The 25,789-nt window shown below is 45.3% G+C and overlaps 1 protein-coding gene across 1 annotated transcript; it reads right to left on the bottom strand.

Moving 5' to 3' along the window:
- Positions 1 to 22,618: 22,618 nt before the first annotated feature.
- otud1 (OTU deubiquitinase 1) lies at positions 22,619 to 24,924 on the bottom strand. Its single transcript, XM_078538216.1, has one exon. The coding sequence runs from the start codon at positions 24,628 to 24,630 to the stop codon at positions 23,422 to 23,424; it is 1,209 nt and encodes a 402-aa protein (XP_078394342.1). The 5' UTR covers positions 24,631 to 24,924; the 3' UTR covers positions 22,619 to 23,421.
- Positions 24,925 to 25,789: the final 865 nt, after the last annotated feature.

The following is a 25,789-nucleotide window of genomic DNA, read 5'->3' on the forward strand; positions in this document are numbered from 1 at the left end:
AGTATAAATCGGGAAATATGGAGGCGTGTAAGAAGGGCGCTACAATTGTCATGGGTGGTTCTAATCTGCATATTGACTGGACAAATCAGCTTGGCAGGGGTAACATGGATGACGAATTTGTAGATTGCATCAGGGATGTTTCTTAGAGCAATACGTTGCAGAACCTACCTGGGAACAGGCTATTTTAGATCTAGTAATGTGTAATGAGGTTGAATTAATAAGAGATGTTGTAGTTAAGGATCCTATAGAGGTCAGTGATCACAACATGTTGAATTTCAAATTCAGTTTGAGGGCAAGCAACTCAGGTCTCAAACCAGTGTCCTCAACTTAAATAAGGGCAATTACAGAGGTATGAAGAAAGTGGACTGTGAAAATAGACTAAGGGGAAGGTCAGTGGATGAGCAATAGCAGACATTTAAGCAAATATTTCATTACACTCAGCAAAAGTTTATCCTGGACTCGATGGGAAGTATGAACCACCCATGGTTAACAAAGATGGTCAAGGAGAGTATCCAGTCAAAGTGGTGAAAACTAGTGGTAGGCTAGAGGGTTGGGAATTTTTTAGGAACCAGCAGAGGATGACTAAAAAGCTAATAAAAAGGGAGAAATTTGATTATGAAAGTAAATTGGCAAGAAATATAAAAACAAACAGCAGAGCTTCTATGGGTATATAAAAAGAAAGAGACTGGCTAAAGTGAGCATGGGACCCTTGGAGGATGCAACTGGAGAATTGATAATGGCGAACAGGGAAATGGCTGATAATTTAAACCAATATTTTGCATCGGTCTTCATGGTGGAGGAGACTATAAACATCCCAAAGATATCAGATAAGCAAGGAGCTAATGGGAGGAAAGAACTTGTAACAGTCTCTATCATGAGGGACAAAGCATTTGACAAACTGATGGGACTAAGGGCAGACGAGCCACCAGGATCTGATGGCCTGCATCCAAGGGTTTTAAAGAAAGTGGCTACAGCGATAGTGGTTGAAATATTCCAGAACACACTGGATTCTGGGAGGGTCTCAGCGGATTGGAAAACTACTCATGTGACGTCCTTTTCAAGAAGGGAGGGGGACAAAAATCAGGAAACTAAAGGCCAGTCAGCCTAACATCCGTCATTGGGAAAATGCTCGAGCCCATTATTTGAAAGAAATAGCAGAACATTTAGAAAAGCTTAACCCAATCAAATAGAGTCAACATGAGTTTGTGAACGGGAAATCATGTTTGACAAATTTGCTAGAGTTCTTTGAGGATATAACAAGTAGAGTTGATAAAGGGGAACCGGTAGATGTAGTGTAGTTGGATTTCCAGAAGGCATTCGATAAGGTGCCACATAAAAGGTTATTGCACAAGATAGGAGCTCATGGTATTGGGGGTAATGTATTGGCATGGATTGAGGATTGGTTAACACACAGAAGACAGAGAGTCAGGATTAATGGGTCTTTTTCAGGTTGGAAAGATGTAACTAGTGGAGTGCCACAAGGATCAGTCCTAGGGCCTCAATTATTTACTATCTATATTAATGACTTGGAGGAGGGGGCAGAGTGTAATGTATCCAAATTTGCTGACGATACAAAAATAGGTGGGAAGGCATGTTGTGATGAGGACATAAGGAATCTGCAAGGGGATATAGATAGGTTGAGTGAGTAGGCAAAAACTTGGCAGATGGAGTTTAATGTAGGAAAGCGTGAGGTCATGCACTTTGGTAGAAAGAATCAAAAGGCAGCCTATTATTTAAATGATGGGAGACTCCAAAAAAGTACAGCACAGAGGGACCTGGGTGTTCTTGTGCATGGAACACAAAAAGTTAGCTTGCAGGTGCAGCAAGTAATTAAGAAGGCAAATGGAATTTTGGCCTGTATTACTAGGGGGTTGGAGTTTAAAAACAGGGAAGTCTAGTTCCAACTATACAGGGTGTTGGTGAGGCCGCAACTGGAGTACTGTGTACAGTTATGGTCCCCATGTTTAAGAAAGGATATACTGGCATTGGAGGCCGTTTAAAAGAGATTCACTAGGCTGATTCCTGGGATAAAGGGGTTGACTTATCAAGAACAGCTAAACAGGTTAGGCCTTTATTCACTAGAGTTTAAAAGAATGAGGGGCGATCTTATTGAAACGTATAAGATTCTGAGGGGGCTTTACAGGGTAGATGTTGAGGAGATGTTTCCAAAAGTGGGTGAATCTTGAACTAGAGAACATAGTTACAGAATAAGGGGACACTCATTTAAAACTGAGGTGCGAAGGAATTTCTTCTCTCAGAGGGCTGTGAATGTCTGGAATTCTCTACCACAGAGAGTTGTGGAGGCTAGATCACTGAAACTATTTAAAGAAGAGGTAGATAGATTTTTGAAATATCGGGGAGTTGAGTGCTATGAGGAGCTGGGATGAAAGAGGAGTTGAGGCCGGGGGCAGATCAGCCATGATCTTATTGAATGACGGGGCAGGTTTGAGGAGCCAAATGGCCTACTCCTGCTCCTATTTCTTATGTTCTTATGGATATTACTTACCAATTATCAGCTCAAGTGTGAATGGTGTCCAGGCCTTGTTGCACGTGGGCAGGGACTGCTTCAATATCTGAGAAGCTACAATTGGAACTGAACACTGTGCAATCCTTCCCACATGTCCTTATGATGGAGAGAAGGTCATTGGTGAAGCGGTTGACAATGTTTAGGCCTAGAAGACTGCCTTTAGGAACTCCTGCAGCAATGTCCTGGGACTGAGATGATTGACTTCCAACAACTGCAACCATCTTCCTTTGTGCTATAAGACCATAAGACATAGGAGCAGAAAGAGGCCGTTCGGCCCACAAGCCTGCTCCACCATTCAATGAGATCATGGCTGATCTGATAATCCTCAACTCCACTTTCTTGCATTTTCCCCATAACTCTTGATTCCCTTACTGATTAAAAATCTGTCTATCTCAGCCTTGAATATACTTAATGGCCCAGCCTCTACAACCCTCTGTGGTAAAGAATTCCACAGATTAATTACCCTCTGAGAGAAGAAATTCCTCCTCATCTCTGTCTTAAATGGGTGACCCCTTTACTCTGAGATTATGCCCTCTGGTCTTAGACTCTCCCACAAGGGGAAACAACCTCTCAGCATCTACCCTGTCAAGCCCCCTAAGAATCTTATATGTTTCACTCAGGTCGCCTCTCATTTTTCTAAACTCCAATAAGTATAAGCCCAACCTACTCAACCTCTCCTCATAAGAAAATCCCTCCATATCTGGGATCAACCTAGTTATCCTTCTCTGGACTGCCTCCAATGCTAGTATATCTTTCCTTAGATAAGTTGACTAAAATTGTTCACAGTTTCTAGGTGTGGTCTAATTAGTGCCTTGTATAGTTTTAGCAAGACTTCCCTATTTTTTTACCTTCATTCCCTTTGAAATAAAGGCCAACATTCCATTTGCCTTCCCTATTACCTGCTGAACTTGTATGTTAGCATTTTGGGATTCATGAACGAAGACTCCCAAATCCCTCTGTACCGTGGCTTTCTGTAGTCTTTCTGCATTTAAATAATATTCAGCTCCTCTATTCTTCCTGCCAAAATGCAAAATCTCACATTTTCCCACATTATATTCCATCTGCCAAGTTTTGCCCACTCACCTAACCTGTCCATATCCCTTTGTAGACTCTTTGTGTCATCCTCACTACTTGCCTTCCCACCTATTATTGTGTCATCCACAAACTTGGCGATAGTACATTCACTTCCCTCATCCAAGCCATTAATGTGTATTGTAAATAATTGTGGCCCCAGCACTGATCCCTGTGACACTTCACTAGTTACAGGTTGCCATCCTGAAAATGCCCCCCTTATCCCAACTCTCTGTCATCTAATAGTTAGCCAATCCTCTATCCGTGCTAATATACCACCCCCAACACCATGGGCATTTCTCTTATTAAGAAGCTTTATGTGCAGTACCTTATCAAATGCCTTTTGGAAATCCAAATATATTACATCTACTGGATTCCCTTTATCCATCCTGCTCGTTACCTCCTCAAAGAATTCTAATAGATTTGTCAGGCATGATTTCCCCTTCATGAAGCCATGCTGACTCTGCTAGATTATATTATGCATTTCTAAATGCTCTGCTATTACATCCTTTATAACAGACTCTAACATTTTCACAACAACGGATGTTAAGCTAACTAGCCTATAGTTACCTGTTTTCTGTCTCCCTCCCTTTTTGAATAAGAGCGTTACATTGTGACTTTTTCAGAATCTAAGGATTCTTGGAAGATTGCTACCAGTGCATCCATTTTCTCTGTAGTCACTTCCTTTAATATCCTAGGACATCAGGTCCAGGTGACTTATTGGCCTTTAGCCCCATTAGTTTCCCTGGTGCTTTTTTTCTAGTGATAGTTATGGTATTTATTTCCTCCACCCCTTTTGCCCCTTGATTATTTAGTATTTTTTGCTATGTTATTAGTGTCTTCTACCATGAAGACTGATGCAAAGTATTTATTCAACTCCTCTCCCATTTCCTGGTTCCCCATTATTGTTTCACCGGCCTCATTCTCCAAGGGGCCTATTTATAGTTTATTTTCTCCCTCTTTATTATTTTTTGGTCATCTTTTGTTTGTTTTTAAAACTTTCCTAATCCTCTGGCTTACCACTAATATTTTCCACATTGTATGTTTTTTCTTTCAATTTGATACTATCCTTAACTTCCTTGGTTAACCATGGTTGCTTTACCCCCTTCCTAGAATCCTTCTTTCTCACTGGGATATATCTTTGTTGTGAGTCATGAACTATTTTCTTAAACGTCTGCCATTGTTCATCAACCATCTTTTCTGCTAAACTCCTTTCCCAGTCCACTACAGCCATCTCTTCCCTCATTCCTTTGTATTTACCCTTATTTAAGTTTAGCACAGTTGTTTCCGACCCAAGTTTCTCACTCTCAAACTGAATGCTATGGTCACTGTTTCCTCGGGGATCTTTTACTCTAAGGTAATTTATTAAACCTGCCTCATTACACATTACCAGATCCAAAATAGCCTGATCCCTGGTTAGATCCACATCATATTGTTCTAGGAAACTGTCTGAATACACTCTATGAATTCTTGTTCATGGTTACCTCTGCCAATTTGATTTTCCCAATCTACATGAAGATTAAAGTCACCCATGATTAATGTACTGCCTTTTTTACATGCCCTGATTATCCCCTGATTTATTCTCTGTCCTACATTATAGCTACTGTTAGGGGGCCTAAAGGCTACTCCCACCAGTGTCTTCTTCCCTTTGTTATTTCTTACCTCCACCCATATGGATGCCACATCTTCTGATCCAAGATTATTTCTTGCTCTCATACTTATCCCATCTCGTACTAACAAAGCTACCCCACCACCTTTTCCTTCCTGCCTGTCCTTTCGAAAAGTCACATACTACTGAATATTTAGTTCCCAGCTTTGATATCCTTGTAACCACTTCTCCATAATGGCTATAAGATCATATCCATTAACCTCTATTTGTGCCATTAATTCATTTATTTTGTTCCAAATACTATGTGCATTTAAGTAATGAGGCATTAATTTTGTCTGTACCATTTTTTCCCCCTTTGACCCTAATTGCTGCTGTTTTTTTATGTTTGTACACTCTGCCCTTCCTGTCACTCTGGGTATCAATACCTAAATAGCTGCCCTGCAATACTGCCATTTCGTTTTGCTTTGCTAGCCTACATATCCCCTCTCCAGAAGAATGACTCCAGTCCGCAGAGAGATTTCCCCATTTCCCATTGATTTCAATTTCACTAGGGCTCCTCGGTGAGTGACACACTTGGTCAAATGTTGCCTTGATGTCAAAGGCAGTCACTTTCATCTCAACTCTGGAATTCGGCTCTTTTGTCCACATCTGTTGCTGAGTGGTCCTGACAGAACCCAAACTTAGCTTCGGTGAGCATATTATAGGTGAGTAACTGCCACTTGATAGCACAGTCAATGGCATCTTCCATCACTTTGTTGCTGTTTGAGAATAGACTGATAGGGCGACAATTGGCTGGATTGGATTTGTCCTTTTTGTGGACAGGGCATGCCTAGGCATTTTTCCATTTTGTCAGGTAGATGTCAAGTGTTGTAGCTGTACTGGAACTGCTTGACTAGAGGCATGGCTAGTTCTGAAGCATAAGTCTTCAGCACCATAGCCAGGATGTTGTTGGGGTCCCTAGCATTTGTTATCAAGAAAAAACTGAGCACAATATATATATATATTATATAAAGTGAATTAAATCGGTTGGATTCTGTGATGCTGGGGATCTCAAGAGGGGGTCAAGATAAATCATCAACTTGGTCCTTCTGAATGAAGATGGTTGCAAATGCTTCAGTCTTGTCTTCTCCACTGATATGCTGGGCATCACCATGTTCGTGGAGCATCCACCTCCTGTTAATTATTTAATTGTCAGCCACCATGCATTGCTGGGTATGGTAGGACTACAGAGCTTTGATCTAATGCATTAATCATGGGATTGTTTAGCTCTGTCTTCTGCTATTTAGCATGCACGTACTCCTGTGTTGTAGCTTCACCAGGCTGCCACATCAAATTTAAATATGCTTGATGCTGCTCCTGGTATGCCCTTCTATATTCCTCATCAAACCATGGTTATCCCATAGCTTGATTGTCATTGGTAGAGTGAGAAGTATACTGTGACATAATGTCAGAATGTGGTCGAGTACAATTCTCTTCCTACTGTTGGCCCACAGCACCACATTGATGCCCTGTTTGAGCTGCTATATCTAATCTGAATCTATCGCATTTAGCAGGCGGTAGTGCCATGGAAGGTGTCCTCATCGTGAAGATAGAACTTTAACTGCACAAGAACTGTGTGGGGTTAGTTCAACCAATACTGACACAGAAAGGTGCATTTCCAATAGGTAGATTGGTGAGATGAGGTCAAGTAGTTTTTTCTCCCTCATGTTGATTCTCACCTGCTGCAGGTCCCGTCTGGCAGATATGTCCTTCAGGGCTTGGCCAGTTAAATCAGTAGTGGTTCTATTGAGCCACTTGGTGATAGACATTGAAGTCCCCTATTCAGAGTACATTCTGTGCCCTTGCTCCACTCAGTTCTTCTTCCAAATGGTGCTCCACATGAAGGATCACTGATTCAACAGTTAACGGAGGGTAATAAGTGAAAATCAGCCAGGGGTTTCCTTGCCCATATTTGACCTGATGCGATTAGGCTTCAGGGCAACTGAAGTTGGAGACTCGTAGGAACACTCCCTCCCAATTGTATACACTATGCCGCCACTTCCAGGAATAGTGATGGACTAGTCTGGGACATTGGCTGAAAAGCATAATTAAGTCAGGCTATTGCTTGACTTGTCTGTGGGACAGCTCTCTCAATTTTAGTACTAACATCCAGGTGTTGGTGAGGAAGGCTTTGCAGGGTCTATTGGTCTGGATGTCTTTGTCATATTCATACCTAGGTTGATTATTCAGTTTCACAGACAATAAATAGGGAAATAGTTTCTCTTGTATGAGCTGACCTTGGTATTTGAATAGTATTAAATTGAAAAGCAATTGGTGTTGTTCTCAATAGGTTGTGGGGGAAGGAAAGGCAGACATCTATTCAAAATTTCTCTTCAAACAAGGCTTCATTACTTTCTTTTAAAAGCAGATCCTAAATTGTTCCATAATTAAAATGTTATAATTGTTTTAAAATGTTTTTATAGGGCTATTTATCTCCCTACCAGTTCCTGTTGATAGGTTATTCTCTTGTGTTTGGCTTATCTCAATTATTACTACATACAATTATTTTGTTTAATTCATTAATGGGATGTGGGCTTTGCTGGCTATGCCAGAATTCATTGCCCATCCCTTGTTCCCCTTGAGAAGGTGGTGGTGAGCTGCCTTCTTGAACCACTGCAGTCCATGTTGCGTAGGTACACCCACAGTGCTGTTAGGAAGTTCCAGGACTTTGACCCAGCAACAGTGAAGGAATGGCAATACATTTCCAAGTCAGGAGGGGGAGTGACTTGGAGAGGAACTTCCAGGTGGTGGTGTTCCCATCTATCTGCTGTCCTTGTCCTTCTAGATGGTAGTGGTTGTGGGTTTGGAAGGTGCTATTGAAGGAGCCTTGGTGATTCCTTGCACATTGCATCTTGCAGATCGTATGCACTACTGCTACTGAGCGTTGGTGGTGGAGGGAGTGAATGTTTGTGGATGTAGTGCCAATCAAGTGGGCTGCTTTGTCCCGGATGGTGTCAAGCTTCTTGAATATTGTGGGAGCTGCACTCATCCAAGCAAGTGGGGAGTATTCCATCACACTCCTGACTTGTGCCTTGTAGATGGTGAACAGGCTTTGGGGAGTCAGGAGGTGGGTTACTCATCGCACTATTCCTAGCCTCTGACCTGCTCTAGTAGCTACAGAATTTATATGGCTAGTCCAGTTCAATTTCTGGTCAATGGTAACCCCCAGGATGTTGATAGTGGTGGATTCAGTGATGGCAATCAAGGGGCGATGCTTGGATTCTCTCTTGTTGGAGGTGGTCACTGCCTGACACTTGTGTGGTGCAAATTTTACTTGCCATTTGTGAGCCCAAACCCGGATATTGTCCAGGTCTTGCTGCATTTGACATAGACTGCTTCAGTATCTGAGGAGTGGCAAATGGTGCTGAATATTGTGCAATAATCAGCGAACATCCCCACTTCTGACCTTATAAGACATAGGAGCAGAAATTAGGCCATTCGGCCCATCGAGTCTGCTCCGCCATTCAATCATGGCTGATAACTTTCTCAACCCCATTCTCCCGCCTTCTCCCCGTAACCTTTGATCCCCTTACCAATCAAGAACCTATCTATCTCGGTCTTAAATACACTCAATGACCTGGCCTCCACAGCCTTCTGTGGCAATGAATTCCATAGATTCATCACTCTCTGGCTAAAGAAGTTTCTCCTCATCTCTGTTCTAAAAGGTCTTCCCTTTACTCTGAGGCTGTGCCCTCGGGTCCTAGTCTCTCCTACTAATGGAAACATCTTCCCCATGTCCACTCTATCCAGGCCTTTCAGTATTCTGTAAGTTTCAATCAGATCCCCCCTCATCCTTCTAAACTCCATCGAGTATAGACCCAGAGTCCTCAAACGTTCCTCATATGTTAAGCCTATGATGGAAGGAAGGTCATTGATGAAGCAGCTGAAGATGGTTGGGCTGAGGACGCTACCCTGAGGAACTCCTGCAGTGATATCTTGGAGTTGAGATGACTGACCTCCAACAACCACAAACATCTTCCTTTGTGCTAGGTATGACTCCAACCAGCAGAGTTTTCACCCTGATTCCCATGGACTCCAGCTTTGCTAGGGCTCCTTGAATCCACACATGGTCAAATGCTGCCTTGATGTCAAGGGCAGTCACTCTCACCTCACCTCACCTCAGGAGTTCAGCTCTTTTGTCCATGTTTGAACCAAGGCTGTGATGAGGTCAGGAGCTGAGTGGCCCTGGCGGAACCCAAACTGGGTGTCGGTGAGCAGGTTATTGCTAAGCAAGTGACACTTGATCGCACTGTTGATGACCCCTTCCATTACTTTATTGATGATCGAGAGTAGACTGATGGGGCAGTAATTGGCCTTGTTGGATTTGTCCTGCTTATTGTGTACAGAACGTACCTGCACAATTTTCCACATAGCCGGGTAGATGCCAGTGTTGTAGTTGTACAATAACAGCTTGGCTAGGGACGCGACAAGTTCTGTAGCACAAGTCTTCAGTAATATTGCCAGAATATTGTCAGGGCCTGAAGCCTTTGCAGTATCCAGTGCCTTCAGCCGTTTCTTGAAATCATGTGGAGTTAATTGAATTGGCTGATGACTGGCATCTGTGATGCTGGGGACCTCCGGAGAAGGCCGAGATAGATCATCCACTCGGCATTTCTGGCTGAAGATTATAACAAATGCTTCAGCCTTAACTATCGCACTGATGGGGATATTCTTGAGCCTTCTCCTCCAGTGAGTTGTTTAATTGTCCACCATCATTCACGACTGGATGTGGCAGGACTGCAGAACTTAGATCTGATCCGTTGGTTGTGGGATCACTTAGCCCTGTCTATCACTTGCTGCTTATGCTGTTTGGAATGCAAGTAGTCCTGTGTTATAGCTTAAAAACAAAAAGCTAAAAGCTACTGCGGATGCTGGAAATCCAAAACAAAATAAAAACAGAATTACCTGGAAAAACTCAGCAAGTCTGGCAGCATCGGCGGAGAAGAAATCAGTCAACGTTTCGAGCCCTCATGGCCCTTCAGCAGAACTGAAGCATAGTTTCAACAAGGGAGAAATATAAATTGGTTTAAGGTGGGTGGGGGGGAAGAGACACATTGAGGGTGTGGTGTGAGCAGATAATCAAAAGATGTCAGAGACAAAAGGGTCAAAGAGGTGTTGAAGGTGGTGGTCTTTGTCTGAGAAAAGTGCTAATTAAGAATGCAAGACAGGATATTCAAAGTACAGCTCTAGTGGGGGTGGGGTGGAAAGACTAAAGGTTTTAGTTTTAGATTTCAAAATAATGGAAATACGTGGGGAAAGAAGAATCTATATAAATTATTGAAAAAAAAGGCGGGTGGGGGGGGAAAAGAAACGGGGTGGGGATGGGGGGAGGGGGGTTTAAGATCTAAAGTTGTTGAATTCAATATTCAGCCCAGAAGGCTGTAAAGTGCCTAGTCGGAAGATGAGGTGCTGTTCCTCCAGTTTGCGTTTGGCTTCACTGGAACAATGCAGCAAGCCAAGGACAGACATGTGAGCAAGAGAACAGGGTGGAGTGTTAAAATGGCAAGCGACAGGGAGGTTTGGGTCTTTCTTGCGGACAGACCGCAGGTGTTCCGCAAAACGGTCGCCCAGTTTGCGTTTGGTCTATGCCTGTCTCTTTACGGGGTATGTGGAACATTCCTTGTTCCAGTCCTACTCCGGCCCCCTCCCACAACTCTTTCTCCGGTACATCGATGATTACTTCGGTGCTGCTTCATGCTCTCGTCGGGACCTGGAAAAATTTATTAATTTTGCTTCCAATCTCCACCCCTCCATCATCTTCACATGGTCCATCTCTGACACTTCTCTTCCCTTCCTTGACCTCTCTGTCTCAATTTCTGATGATAGACTGTCCACCAATATCCATTACAAGCCTACCGACTCCCACAGCTACCTCGACTACAGCTCCTCACACCCCGCTTCCTGTAAAGACTCCATCCCATTCTCTCAGTTCCTTCGCCTCCGTCGCATCTGTTCTGATGACGCTACCTTCAAAAACAGCTCCTCTGACATGTCCTCCTTCTTCCTTAACCGAGGTTTTCCATCCACGGTCGTTGACAGGGCCCTCAACCGTGTCCGGCCCATATCCCGCGCATCCTCCCTCACGCCTTCTCCTCCTTCCCAGAAACATGATAGGGTCCCCCTTGTCCTCACTTATCACCCCACCAGCCTCTGCATTCAAAGGATCATCCTCCGCCATTTCCGCCAACTCCAGCATGATGCCACCACCAAACACATCTTCCCTTCACCCCCCTTGACGGCATTCCGTAGGGATCATTCCCTCCGGGACACCCTGGTCCACTCCTCCATCACCCCCTACTCCTCAACCCCCACTTATGGCACCTCCCCATGCCCACGCAGAAGACGCAACACCTGCCCCTTCACTTGCTCTCTCCTCACCGTCCAAGGGCCCAAACACTCCTTTCAAGTGAAGCAGCATTTCACTTGCATTTCCCCTAACTTAGTCTACTGCATTCGTTGCTCCCAATGCGGTCTCCTCTACATTGGAGAGACCAAACGCAAGCTGGGCAACCATTTTGCGGAACACCTGCGGTCTGTCCGCAAGAAAGACCCAAACCTCCCTGTTGCTTGCCATTTTAACACTCCACCCTGTTCTCTTGCTCACATGTCTGTCCTTGGCTTGCTGCATTGTTCCAGTGAAGCCCAACGCAAACTGGAGGAACAGCACCTCATCTTCCGACTTTACAGCCTTCTGGGCTGAATATTGAATTCAACAACTTTAGATCTTAAACTCCCCCATCCCCCATCCCCACCCCGTTTCTTTTCCCCCCCCACCCGCCTTTTTTTTCAATAATTTATATAGATTCTTCTTTCCCCACCTATTTCCATTATTTTGAAATCTAAAACTAAAACCTTTAGTCTTTCCACCCCACCCCCACTAGAGCTGTACTTTGAATATCCTGTCTTGCATTCTTAATTAGCACTTTTCTCAGACAAAGACCACCACCTTCAACACCTCTTTGACCCTTTTGTCTCTGACATCTTTTGATTATCTGCTCACACCACACCCTCAATGTGTCTCTTCCCCCCCACCCACCTTAAACCAATTTATATTTCTCCCTTGTTGAAACTATGCTTCAGTTCTGCTGAAGGGCCATGAGGGCTCGAAACGTTGACTGATTTCTTCTCCGCCGATGCTGCCAGACTTGCTGAGTTTTTCCAGGTAATTCTGTTTTTATTCTGTGTTATAGCTTCATCAGGTTGACACCTCATTTTTAGGTTTGCCTAGTGCTGCTCCTGGTATGCCCTCTTGCACTCTTCATTGAACCAGGTTTGATCCACTGGCTTGATGGTAATGATAGAGTGGGGGATATGCAGGGCCATGAGGTTATAGATTGTGGTCGAGTACAATTCTGCTGCTGCTGATGGCCCACAGCACCTCACGGATGCCCAGTCTTGAGTTGCTAGATCTGTTCAAAATCTATCCCATTTAGCACGGTGGTAGTGCCACACAACTTGATGGAGGGTACCCTCAATGTGAAGGCAGGACTTCGTCTCCACAACAGCTGTGTAGTGGTCACTCCTACCGATACTGTTATGGACAGATGCATCTGCGGCAGGTAGGTTGGTGAGGATGAGGTCATGTATGTTTTTCCCTCTTGTTGGTTCCCTCACCACCTGCCGCAGACTCTAGCACTCGGCCAGTAGTAGTGCTACCGAGCCACTCTTGGTGGTGGACATTGATGTCCCCACCCAGAGTAGATTCTGCCACCCTCAGTGCTTCCGCTAAGTGGTGTTCAATATGGAGGAGCACTGATTCATCAGCTGAGGGAGGGTGGAATGTGGTAATCAGCAGGAAGTTTCCTTGCCCATGTTTGGGCTGATGCCATGAGACTTCATGGGGTCCAGAGTTGATGTTGAGGACTCCCAGGGCAACTCCCTCCTGACTGTCTGTCCTGCTGGTGGGACAGGACATACCCAGGGATGGTGATGTCTGGGACATTATCTGTAAGGTATGACTATGTCTGGCTGTTGCTTTATTAGTCTGTCAGACAGTTCTCCCAATTTTGGCAGTAGCCCCCAGACATTAGTAAGGAGGACTTTGCAGGGTCAACATGGCTGAGATTGCCGTTGTCATTTCCGGTGCCTAGGTCGATGCTGGGTGATCCATCCAGGTTTCACTGTAGTGGTTTGTTACAACTGAGTGGCTTGCCTGGCCATTTCAGAGGGCATTTAAGAGTCAATCACATTGTTGTGGGTCTGGGGTCACGTGTAGGCCAGACCAGGTAAGGGTGACAGATCTTCCTCCCTAAAGGGCAATTATACATCATCAGACTTTTAGTCTCCAGATTTTTATTTAATTCAAGTTTCACCATCTGCCGTGGCGGGATTCGAACCTGGGTCCCTGGAACATTACCCTGGGTCGCTAGAGCACTAGTCCAGTGAAAATACCACTATGCCATCACCTCCCCATGAATTGTGACTGAAACACTGTTAAAACTTAATTCATCCTATCCTCAATATTTTGCAACCCACTTTGTTACTGATGCATGCCTGAGTGATCTTGGAGAAAGATCATTTGATGTCCACCAGTTTTCATTGTCAGTGGGCCACAGAAATGCTTTTTCTTTTGTTCGTTCATGGGATGTGGGTTAGTCGCTGGCTAGACCAACATTTATTGTCCATCCCTAATTGCCCTCAAGAAGGTGGTGGTGAGCTGTCTTCTTGAACTGCTGCAGTCCATGTGCTGTAGGAACACCCACAGTGCTGTTAAGGGAGTTCCAGGGTTTTGACCCAGTGACAGTGAAGAAACGGCAATCTATTTCCAAGTCAGGATGGTGAGTGACTTGGAGGGGAACTTGCAAGTGGTGGTGTTCCCATGTATCTGCTGCCCTTCTAGGTGGTAGAGGTCATGAATTTGGAAGGTGCTGTTGCAGGAGTCTTGGTAAGTTGCTGCAATCCATCTTGTAGACGGTACACACTGCTGTTACTGTGCGTCAGTGGTGGAGGGAATGGATGTCTATGGTGGTGGGTTGGTGCCAATCAAACTGGCTGCTTTGTCCTGAATGGTGTCGAGAATCTTGAGTGTTGTTGAAGCTGCACTCATCTAGGCAAGTGGAAAGTATTCCTTCACACTCCTGAATTGTGCCTTGTAGATGATGAGCAGTCTTTGGGTAGTCAGGTGAGTACTCTCCGCAGAATTCCTAGCTTCTGACCTGCTCGTGTAGCCACAGTATTTATATAATTGGTCCAGTTCAGTTTCTGGTCTATGGTAACCCCCAGGCTGTTGACAGTGGGAGATTCAGCAATGGTAATGCCATTGAATGTCATGGGGAGACGATTAAATTATCTCTTGTTGGAGGTGGTCATTGCCTGGCACTTTTATGGCATGAATATTACTTGCCACTTATCAGCCCAAGCCTGGTTATTGTCCAGGTCTTGCTGCATTTGGACACATACTGCTTTGGTATTCGAGGGGTCACAAACAGTGCTGAACAGTGTTTGTGGATGATTCCGCATCACCACTTCTGCCCTTATGATGGAGGGAAGGTCATTGATGAAGCAACTGAAGATGGTTGGGTCTAGGACACTGAGGAGCTCCTGCAGTGATGTCCCAGGACTGAGATAACTGACGTCCAACAACCATAGCCATCTTCCTTTGTGCCAAGTATAAATCCAACCAGTAGAGTTTTCCCCGATTCCCATTGACTCCAATTTTGCTAGGGTTCCTTGATGCCATACTCGATCAAATGCTGCCTTGATGTCAAGGACAGTCACCCTCACTTCACTATTAAATTACCATTTAATACATGTTTTCTATTTGCAGGATCACTTGTGCCATTTTAGTGGTATCTGCCTTGAGGGAGGAGTGGAATTCTGTTCTGGTAGCATTGGATTTATACCCAATGTCACTCCACTAAGCCAAATAGAGACCCACTTTGTTTACCCATGGTAGTGATTACTCCTTTGGCTACAAAAAGGCTAGAGTATCTGCTACAAAATTGATCAACATTTCAATGGCTACATATTGCTCAGATATAATTACTATTGTTTTGCACACTCCATAGGTGTAGGTGTTTTAACTTGCCCTGTTTTACAGTTTAATTGGCTTGACAAGTGAGAAGCATGCATTAAAGGTGCATTGCAAGTAACTAGATTTTGGTCTTCTGCTATGTGGAACTGCATTTAGCAAAATCACCAAGAGGAAAAGGGAGACAAGGCTCTGTTTCACATTGTTTGTCAAATTAAATACCAAAATTAACACACGCTTTGTAAGAGGAAAATATGGCTAACTTTCTTACAAATGCTGGGAATTTCTACTGGGGTAACCTACTACATTAATCCATTTAGATAATTAATTAGTAGCACCAGTACAGCAGTATTGAAGACCTGATCCAGCTCTTTGAAAGGACTATCCAATTGATCTCCCTTGCCTGCATTTTTCCCTGTAGCCTTGTAACTATTTCCTTTTCAAGTATGTATCCAATGCCCATTTGATGTTACAACTGAATCTACTTCCATAACTGAACCTACTTCTACGCTATGGCCAGAGTTCCAGGTTAATGTTCTGGGGTCCCAGGTTCAAATCTCACCACGGCAGATGGTGGAATTTGAATTCAATAATTTAAAAAATCTAATGATGACCATGAACTCATCTGGTTCACTAATGCCTTCCCTTTTAGGGAAGGAAATCTGCCGTCCTTACCTGGTTTGGCCTACATAGGACTCCAGAACCATAACAATGTGGTTGACTCTTAAATGCCCTCTGAAATGGCCTAGCAAGACACTTAGTTGAATCAAGCCACTACAAAGTCACAAAAAAAGGGGAAAGACCAGACGGACCACCTGGCATCGACCTAGGAACCGGAAACAACAATGGCAAACTCAGTCCACTCTGCGAAGTCCTTGTTACTATCATCTGGGGGCTAGTGCCAAAATTGGGAGAGCTGTCTCACAGACTAGTCAAGCAACAGCCTGACATAATCATCCTCATGGAATCATACCTTACAGATAATGTCACAGACACCACCATCACCATCCATGGGTATGTCCTGTCCTGCTGGTGGCAGCACAGTGTTTTACCGCCGGGAAGGAGTTGCCCTAGGAGTCCTCAACATCAACTCCAGACCCCATGAAGTCTTATGGCATCAGGTCAAACATGGGCAAGGAAACCTCCTGCTGATTACCACGTGCCACCCTCATGATGAATCCATGTTGAGTACCACTTGGAGGAAGCACTGAGGGTGGCAAGGTGCAGAATGTACTCTAGGTGGGGGACTTTAATGTCCACCACCAAGAGTGGCTTGGTAGCACCGCTACTGACCGAGCTGGCCGAGTCCTAAAGGACATAGCTGTTGGACTGGGTCTGCAGCAGTTAGTGGGGGGACCAACAAGGGAAAAACATACTTGACCTCATTCTCACCAACTTGTCTGTCGCAGATACATCTGTCCATGACGGTACCAGTAGGAGTAACCACCGCACTGTCGTTATGGAGATGAAGTCCCAACTTCACACTGAGAATACCCTCCATCGTGTTGTGTGGCACTACCACCGTGCTAAATAGGATAGATTTCAAAAAAATCTAGCAACACAAGACTGGGCATGTGGGCCCTCAGCAGCAGCATTGTACTCAAAGGCAATCTGTAACCTCATGGCCCGGCATATCCCCCACTCTGCCATTACCATCAAGCCAGTGGATCAACCCTGGTTCAATGAAGAGTGCAGGAGGGCATGCCAAGGACAGGACCAGGCATGCCATGCCTAAAAATGAGGTGTCAACCTGGTGAAGCTATAACACAGGATTACTTGTTTCAAACAGCATAAGCAGCAAGTGATAGACAGAGCTAAGCGATCCCACAACCAATGGATCAGATCGAAGCTCTCCAGTCCTGCCACATCCAGTCATGAATGGCAGTGGACAATTAACAACTCACTGGAGGAGCCGGCTCCTCAAATATCCCCATCCTCAATGATGGAGGGTCCCAGCACATTAGTGCAAAAGATAAGGCTGAAGCATTTGTTACAAGCTTCAGCCAGAAGTGCCGACTGGATGATCCATCTCGGCCTCCTCTGGAAGTCCCCAGCATCACTAATGCTAGTCTTCAACCAATTCAATTCACTTCACGTGATATCAAGAAACGGCTGAAGGCATTAGAAACTGAAAAGGCTATGGGCCCTGACGATATTCCGGCAATAGTACATAACACTTGCGCTCCAGAACCTGCCATGCCCCTAGCCAAGCTGTTCCAGTATAGCTGTAATACTGGCATCTACCTGGCTATGTGGAAAATTGCCCAAGTATGTCCTGTACACAAAAAGCAGGAGAAATCCAACCCGGCCAATTACTGCCTCATCAGTCTACTCTCGATCATCAGTAAAAAGTGATGGAAGGGGTCATCAACAGTGCTAACAAAGAGCACTTGCTTAGCAATAGCCTTCTCACTGACGCCCAGTTTGGGTTCCACCAGGGCCACTCAGCTCCTGACCTCAAAGCCTTGGTTCAAACATGGACAAAGGAGCTGAACTCCAGCGGTGAGGCAAGAATGACTGCCCTGGACTGCAAGGCAGTATTTGACTGACTGGCATCAAGGAGCCCTTGCAAAACTGGAGTCCAAGGGAATCAGGGGGAAAACTCTCCTCTGGTTGGAGTCATACCTAGCACAAAGAAAGATGGTTGTGGTTATTGGAGGTTAGCCATCTCAGCTCCAGGACATCACTGCAGGAGTTCATCAGAGTAGCGTCCTCAGCCCAACCATCTTCAGCTGATTCATCAATGACCTTCCTTCCATGATAAGGTCAGAAGTGGGGATGTTCGCTGATGATTGCACAATGTTCATAACCATTTGCCACTCCTCAGATACTGAAGCAGTCTATGTCCAAATGCAGCAAGACCTGGACAATATCCAGGCTTGGGCTGACAAGTGGCAAGTAACATTCACGCCACACAAGCGCCAGGCAAATGACCATCTCCAACAAGAGAATCCAACCATCGCCCCCTTGACTTTCAATGGCATTACCTTCACTGAATCCCCCACTATCAACATCCTGGGGGGTTACCATTGACAAGAAACAGATCTGGACTAGCAATATAAATACTGTGGCTACAAGAGGTCAGAGACGAGGAATCCTGCGACAAGTAACTCATCTCCTGACTCCCTAAAGCCTGTCCGCCATATACAAGGCACAAGTCAGGAGTGTGATGGAATACTCCCCACTTGCCTGGATGAGTGCAGCTCCCACAACACTCAAGAAGCTTGACACCATCCAGGATAAAGCAGCTGCTTGATTGGCACCACATCCACAAACATTCACTCCTTCCACCAGCGACACACAATAGCAGCAGTGTATACCATCTACAAGATGCACTGCAGGAATTCACCACGGCTCCTTAGCACCTTCCAAACCCACAACCACTACCATTTAGAAGGGCAAGGTCAGAAGATATATGGGAACACCACCACCTGGAAAATCACCTCCAAGTCACTCACCATCCTGACTTGCAAATATCTCTGCATTCCTTCACTGTCACTGGGTCAAAATCCTGGAACTCCCTTCCTAACAACACTGTGGGTGTACCTACACCACATGGACTGCAGCGGTTCAAGAAGGCAGCTCACCACCACCTTCTCCAGGGCAACTAGGGATCACCATAAGACATAGGAGCAGAAATTAGGCCAATCGGCCCATTGAGTCTGCTCCGCCATTCAATCATGGCTGATAACTTTCTCAACCCCATTCTCTTGCCTTCTCCCCATAACCTTTGATCCCCTTACCAATAAAGAACCTATCTATATCGGTCTTAAATACACTCAATGTCCTGGCCTCCACAGCCTTCTGTGGCAATGAATTCCATAGATTCATCACTCTCTGGCTAAAGAAGTTTCTCCTCATCTCTGTTCTAAAAGGTCTTCCCTTTACTCTGAGGCTGTGCTCTCGGGTCCTAGTCCCTCCTACTAATGGAAACATCTTCCCCATGTCCACTCTATCCAGGCCTTTCAGTATTCTGTAAGTTTCAATCAGATCCCCCTTCATCCTTCTAAACTCCATCGAGTATAGACCCAGAGTCCTCAAACGTTCCTCATATGTTAAGCCTTTCAGTCCTGGGTTCATTTTCCTGAACCTCCTCTGGACCCTCTCCAGGGCCAGAACATCCTCCCTGAGATACGGGGCCCAAAATTGCTCACAATATTCTAAATGTGGTCTGACCAGAGCCTTATAAAGCCTCAGCAGCACATCCCTGCTTTTATATTCTAGTCCTCTCAAAATAAATGCCAACATTGCATTTGCCTTCCTAACTACCGACTCAACCTGCAAGTTAACCTTAAGAGAATCCTGGACTAGGACTCCCAAGTCCCTTTGCACTCCAGATTTCTGAATTCTCTCCCCATTTAGAAAATAATCTATGCCTCTATTCTTCCTACCAAAGTGCATGACATCACACTTCCCCACGTTGTATTCCATCTGCAACTTCTTTGCCCATTCTCCTAACCTGTCCAAATCTTTCTGCAGCCTCCCCGCCTCCTCAATACTACCTGTCCCTCCACCTATCTTTGTATCATCTGCAAACTTAGCCAGGATGCCCTCAGTTCCTTCATCTAGATCATTAATGTATAAAGTGAAAAGTTGTAGTTCCAACACTGACCCCTGCGGAACTCCACTAATCACTGGCAGCCATCCTGACAAGGACCCCCTTATCCCCACTCTCTGCCTCCTGCCAGACAGCCAATCTTCTATCCATACTAGTACCTTGCCTCTAACACCATGGGCGCTTATCTTACTGAGCAGCCTCCTGTATGGCACCTTGTCAAAGGCCTTCTGGAAGTCCAAGTAGATAACATCCATTGGCTTTCCTTTGTCTAACCTACTCGTTACCTCCTCAAAGAATTCTAACAGATTTGTCAGGCATGACCTCCCCTTGATGAAACCATGCTGACTTCGCCCTATTTTACCATGCACTTCCAAGTATTCTAAAATCTCATCCTTAATTATGGACTCTAAAATCTTACCAACGACCGAGGTCAGGCTAATCGGCCTGTAATTTCTCATCTTTTGCCTCGCTCCCTTCTTAAACAGGGGGGTTACATTCGCAATTTTCCAGTCCTCTGGGACCCTCCCTGACTCGAGTGATTCCTGAAAGATCACCACTAATGCCTCCATTATCTCTTCAGCTATCTCCTTCAGAACTCTGGGGTGTAATCCATCTGATCTAGATGATTTATCCACCTTCAGACCTTTCAGTTTTCCTGCACCTTCTCCTTGGTAATGGCCACCATAGTCACCTCTGCCCCCCGACTCTCTTGAGCTTTGGGGATGTTACTCGTGTCTTCCACCGTGAAGACTGACGCAAAGTACCTATTCAGTTCCTCCGCCATTTCTTTGTTCCCCACTATTACTTCTCCAGCGTCATTTTCCATCGGCCCAATGTCCACTTTTGCCTCTCTCTTACCCTTTATATATCTAAAAAAAACTCTTGCAATCTTCTTTTATATTACTGGCTAGTTTACCCTCATATTTAATCTTCTCCCTCCCTATTTCTTTTTTAGTTGTCCTCTGTTGGTCTTTGTAGGCTTCCCAATCCTCTGGTTTCCCACTGCTCTTCGCCGCATTGTATGCTTTCTCTTTAGCTTTTATGCTGTCCCTGACTTCCCTTGTCAGCCATGGTCGCCTCGTCCTCCCATTAGTATGCTTCTTCTTCCTAGGGATGAATTTTTGCTGTGTCTCCCAAATTACTCCCAGAAACTCCTGCCATTGCTGTTCCACTGTCTTTCCTGCTAGGCTCATCTCCCAGTCATTTCTGGCCAGCTCCTCCCTCATGCCTCTGTAGTTGCCTTTATTCAACTGTAATACCGTTACATCTGATTCCAGTTTTCCTCTCAAATTGCAGGGTAAATTCTATCATATTATGGTCACTTCCTCCTAAGGGTTCCTTCACCTTAAGCTCCCTTATCAAATCTGCCTCATTACACATCACTAAATCTAGAATTGCCTGTTCCCTAGTGGGCTCCACAAGCTGCTCCAAAAAGCCATCTCGTAGACATTCCACAAATTCCTTTTCTTGGGATCCACTACCAACCTGATTTTCCCAGTCTACCTGCATATTGAAATCCCCCATTATCACTGTAACCTTGCCTTTCTTACACGCCTTTTCTATCTCCTGGTGTATCTTGTGCTCCACATCCTGACTACTGTTCGGAGGACTGTATATAACTCCCATTATGGTTTTCTCATTATGGATGGGCAATGAATGCTGGCCCAGCCAGCGAAGCCCACACCCCGTGAATAAATAATTTAAAAAAAAATCAGGGAGTCCATTCTAAATCATAACTTGCTGCATGAAAAGTCATCCCTGGTTCTTTTGCCAATTATCTTAAATCTGTGCCCTCTGGTTAATGACAGTGTATTTTTTTTAAAAAACAAAAACATCTTTAAAAGCATGTAAAATTGTATTGCCTTTGACTTAATCCCTCAGTGAGATTACATAACAGCTGATGTTTTTTACTTCTGTGCTTGCTGGCACTTGATTTACTGTCCATTCATCCTTATGGCCTGATAAGCACAGAAGCTGTAAAGCCCAACATCCAACTTTAATACTACTGTAAGTTTCTGCTTCTGATCAATACAAAATTTAATGTGTTAATCTAGAGAATGGAGTCTCACAACACTGCAGTTGAACAGCAGTGTGTCATGTGCAGATGAAGAAAAAATTCTGGGGTGCCTTGGAACCCCAGTATACTTTTTAAACATTTACAGATGTTGCTACTATACTCCAAAGCATTTAAATGTAAATGCTGCAAACAGGCGTTACAATGTTTTACTTTGTACAACAGATACCAGGCTGGTAGCTGCAGTGCAAATTTAATAGCTTCATAGTACGAGCTATGTAATAGCTACATTAGTGCCAGTTTTTAGACCATAAGACATAGGAGCAGAAATTAGGCCATTCGGCCCATCGAGTCTGCTCCACCATTCAATCATGGCTGATAAGTTTCTCAACCCCATTCTCCCCTTATGCTTTTATGCTCCACATAAACTTCCCTCCAACCTATTTCATCTAACCTCATATTATTTTTCTCCCCTCATGTACTTATCTAGGCTTCTCTTAAAAAGCACCTGTTATTTGCATCAACTGCTCCATGCAGTCCCAAATTCCACATCCTAGCCACTTGAGGGTTTCTCCTCCATTCTTTATTAGACTGATTATTGTTGTGTTCTGTTCAAAGGTTTGAATTCAGTAATAGTTTCAAACTACTTTTGCTATTCTTCAAGTTTGCAGTTTAATTAGAAGTTTCAACTCACTCGCTTTCATGGCTTTTCATATTCTTGCTCAAAGTTCATGAATTGAGATTAAATGGTAACTTTTGTAGTTCAGCCTCATAGCAAAAGCCCTCTTATTTCTATACAAAGTGTGAAATATTTTTTCTCTAACAACTGCTTACGAGAAATGTTACATAACTTTTATTCATTCCATGTTGATTAATAACTTTACAATCAATACAAATACAGTAATTGCAAACTGGTTACAAGTTCGACCCTGCAAACCACTTTACGAAGTTAAAACTTCAAACATCTTGGACAGCGTATAAAAGTCAGCATCAGTGAGATGACAGGTAATGGACAGTAATAAAATTAGTAATTGTGGCTAAACCTTAATGATCTGAAATCTCTATTCTAACCAGCTATAAAATCGAGGTGGCAACCAGCCACCTGCCAGAATACCAAATACGAGAACATAACGAAGGAGGTATTACAATAACAAACCAGCAATTGCACAAAAATGCAATATAAACAGTCTTTCTAAAAAGTGTTCTTCAGAAAAGATCTCTCCAAAGCAGAGACTAAACATCAGTTGTTTTCCAAACATCAGAAAGTTAAGATTAAAAAAAATGCTAATGAGACAATGCTGTCCCATTCAATCCTATGGTCTCTTAACTCCAATAAACCAGATTAAAAATTCAGGTGCCCCGCAACCTTCATTAGTTTGAGCTCAAACATTTGGTAAAACATCTAGGAATTCACACATTGAATTAAGGCGTTACTTTTATAGTTGATTTTACGATCCATTTTAAAGTGCCATTAGCCCAATCAGAATGTGTAAGCATATAAATATAAATAAAAACCATATTAACAATCTTTACATTTCTACTTCACGCTGCTAGTCTCGTTCATATCAGTTTCAGAGAACCTCAAGTCCTGCCATGAACCTTTTATCACACGTCGTAGTGTGGGAAAAATGACTTAAAAGCAACCATTTTGCTCGATGTACATTTTTGAAAGAGAAGCTGCCATGGACTTCGCTAGCTCCTCGTCTCGCTTCCTCTGAACATGTGTCTGTGTGCACCAGGTCTCATATTCTGGATTGGGTAAAGATTGATCAAAAACAGCGTCGTAGTGTCCATTGCTCAGCCAACTCAGCCATATGCTGGATTTTGATTGATCTTCTGGGCCAAGGCAATGCACCATGGTGGAAACAGTTGGGCTTTCCAGGCTACCTCCTGTGGTCAAGTATATATTAACGTTCAGCATCTGACTCATGGTCAGTAGTTCTGGGTAACCAGCCCATGCCCCATCCTGGGCAGCGTTGATCAAAAACTCCCCAATATCTCCTTCGATGATGGGGTTAAACTCGTCCAGGTGATCTGCGATGTGATGGACCGTTTCCTCCCTCAGGTCCTTGTGCATGTTCTGGTCGCCATACACAGCTTTACTCACGGCCCTGTACAAACAGTTGCCGTCTGGAATAATGTGAAATCTGTACTTCTGTCGCTCCCTCAGGTAACTATTCTGTTTTTCCACTTCTGCCAGGTAACGTGCCACCTTGTCGTTTTTATCCGCCCTGTTCTCCACCACCAGGTCCACGGTCCTGAAGCCACCATCGAGTTCCCAGGCGCCGCTGTTCTGGTGTTCAGCCACCTCCGGGGTCCGGTGCCCCGGCCCGGCCCAGTCCTGGTGCCCCCGCTCGGTGCTCTCACCGTCCGACAGCCTGAAGGGAGATTCGGGCCCCTCCGAGCCGGCTTGCATGGCCGGGTTTGGCTGCCGTTCGCTCCCGGGCTGCCCCTCCTGCTCATCGCCCGCTTTCCCGTCCGGGATCCGCTCCTCGGCCTTGGCCAAAACTTTCCGGGATCCTTCGGTCCGGACGTCCTCCAGCCAGACGACCTGTCCCGGAGGCGGGCGCTCGGCCTGCCCCCTCTCGCACAGGATCTGGATGGGCACGATCCTCTCCAGCGGCCGCAGGGGGATCCTGGCGGTGGAGGTGTAGAGGAGCGGGCCCGGAGTCGGGCCCGAGGGCAGTAGCTCGCACGACGAGAAGGCGGGCATGGCGGCGGAGGCTTCTTCAGACTTCACTCCGACGCTCGGGCTCTCGACAGGCGCTTTCTCCGCCGGGGGGATAGAGACTTTGAAGGCGGCCCCGGGGTAGTGCGTTAACACGCTGCTGTAAAGGTGCATGTCGCAGCGGCGGCCCTTTTATAGCGGCGGCCGGATGATGATGACGGTTAAAAATAGCCGCTGTCATCACCGGCTCCTGAAGCAGTCTGAGCCCGGGGGGGACAGGATCCGATCCCTCCCCTCACACTCGCTTACTCCCGCCCGCCGGCAGCTCTAATTCCAACTGCGACACTCAGGCCTAACTTTATCCCCATTACGTCAGCGCCGCTCCAGTACAGACAGCAGATTTCCCGCAGCAAAAGGTACATCATCCGGCAGACAGGCCGAGCCACCGACTTTTCTGGAAAAGACCCCCCCCCCCCCGCCGGCCCCGCCTTATCCCACCCCCCCCCCTGGGGGCGGCCTGACCTTGTTTACTGCCCCGGTTCGGCTACCTCACCGCCCTGGAATGTGAGCTCCGGCCGCGGAGATTAGTGGCAAATCGGGCCGGGCAGATTTCGCCCCCACCTCTCCGCCACCCGCCACCACTGGGTCCTGGTTACTCCTCCTCGCCCCCTCCTCCCTTAATTCTCCGCCACCTCTGCTGGTCTCTCTCTTTTAGGATCTCTTCACCACCCCCCCGCCAGCCCCCAAGTCTCATGCCCCCGCCCCCGACACTCCCCTTCCTGGTCTCTTACCGTCCTAGCCCCCCCTTCCCAGTGTCTTACTCATTGCCCCCCTTTTCACAGAATCTCACAGTGCAGAAGAGGCCCTTCGGCCCATCGAGTCTGCACCTACACGTGAGAAACACTTGACCAAATAATGTCCTTTGCCTTCTAACATGATGAACATGAAATTTCCACTTGGATTCTCCAGCATGAAACCCCTGGAGCGACAACATAAATGGTTAAAACTGGCCACTTGGCCATTTCACAAATAACAGAAGATTGAAAGAACCGTGTGAAAATTTAGGATGTAAAAATGGTGAGACTGTGGTTTTGAAAGGTATACTTTCAGCATTACTCTCATTTGTGGAGCCTAAACCCGAGAGTGTGGGAGCAGCATCTAAAACAAACCAGTGGCTAAACCAGTAACAGAAACAGAGCTGCAAGAGATGGGCCGATTTCTGTCTTCAGGTATCAGTCACCTCTAAAAGTTTTAGAACTGGTACTATTCCTACCCAAAAGATCAACTGCAAAAAGCACTCAATTCTTTGGTTTAAGGTCATTAAAATAATTAT

The sequence above is a fragment of the Cetorhinus maximus genome, chromosome 3 (genome assembly GCF_964194155.1).
Source record: "Cetorhinus maximus chromosome 3, sCetMax3.hap1.1, whole genome shotgun sequence".
Classification (NCBI taxonomy): Eukaryota; Metazoa; Chordata; class Chondrichthyes; order Lamniformes; family Cetorhinidae; genus Cetorhinus; species Cetorhinus maximus.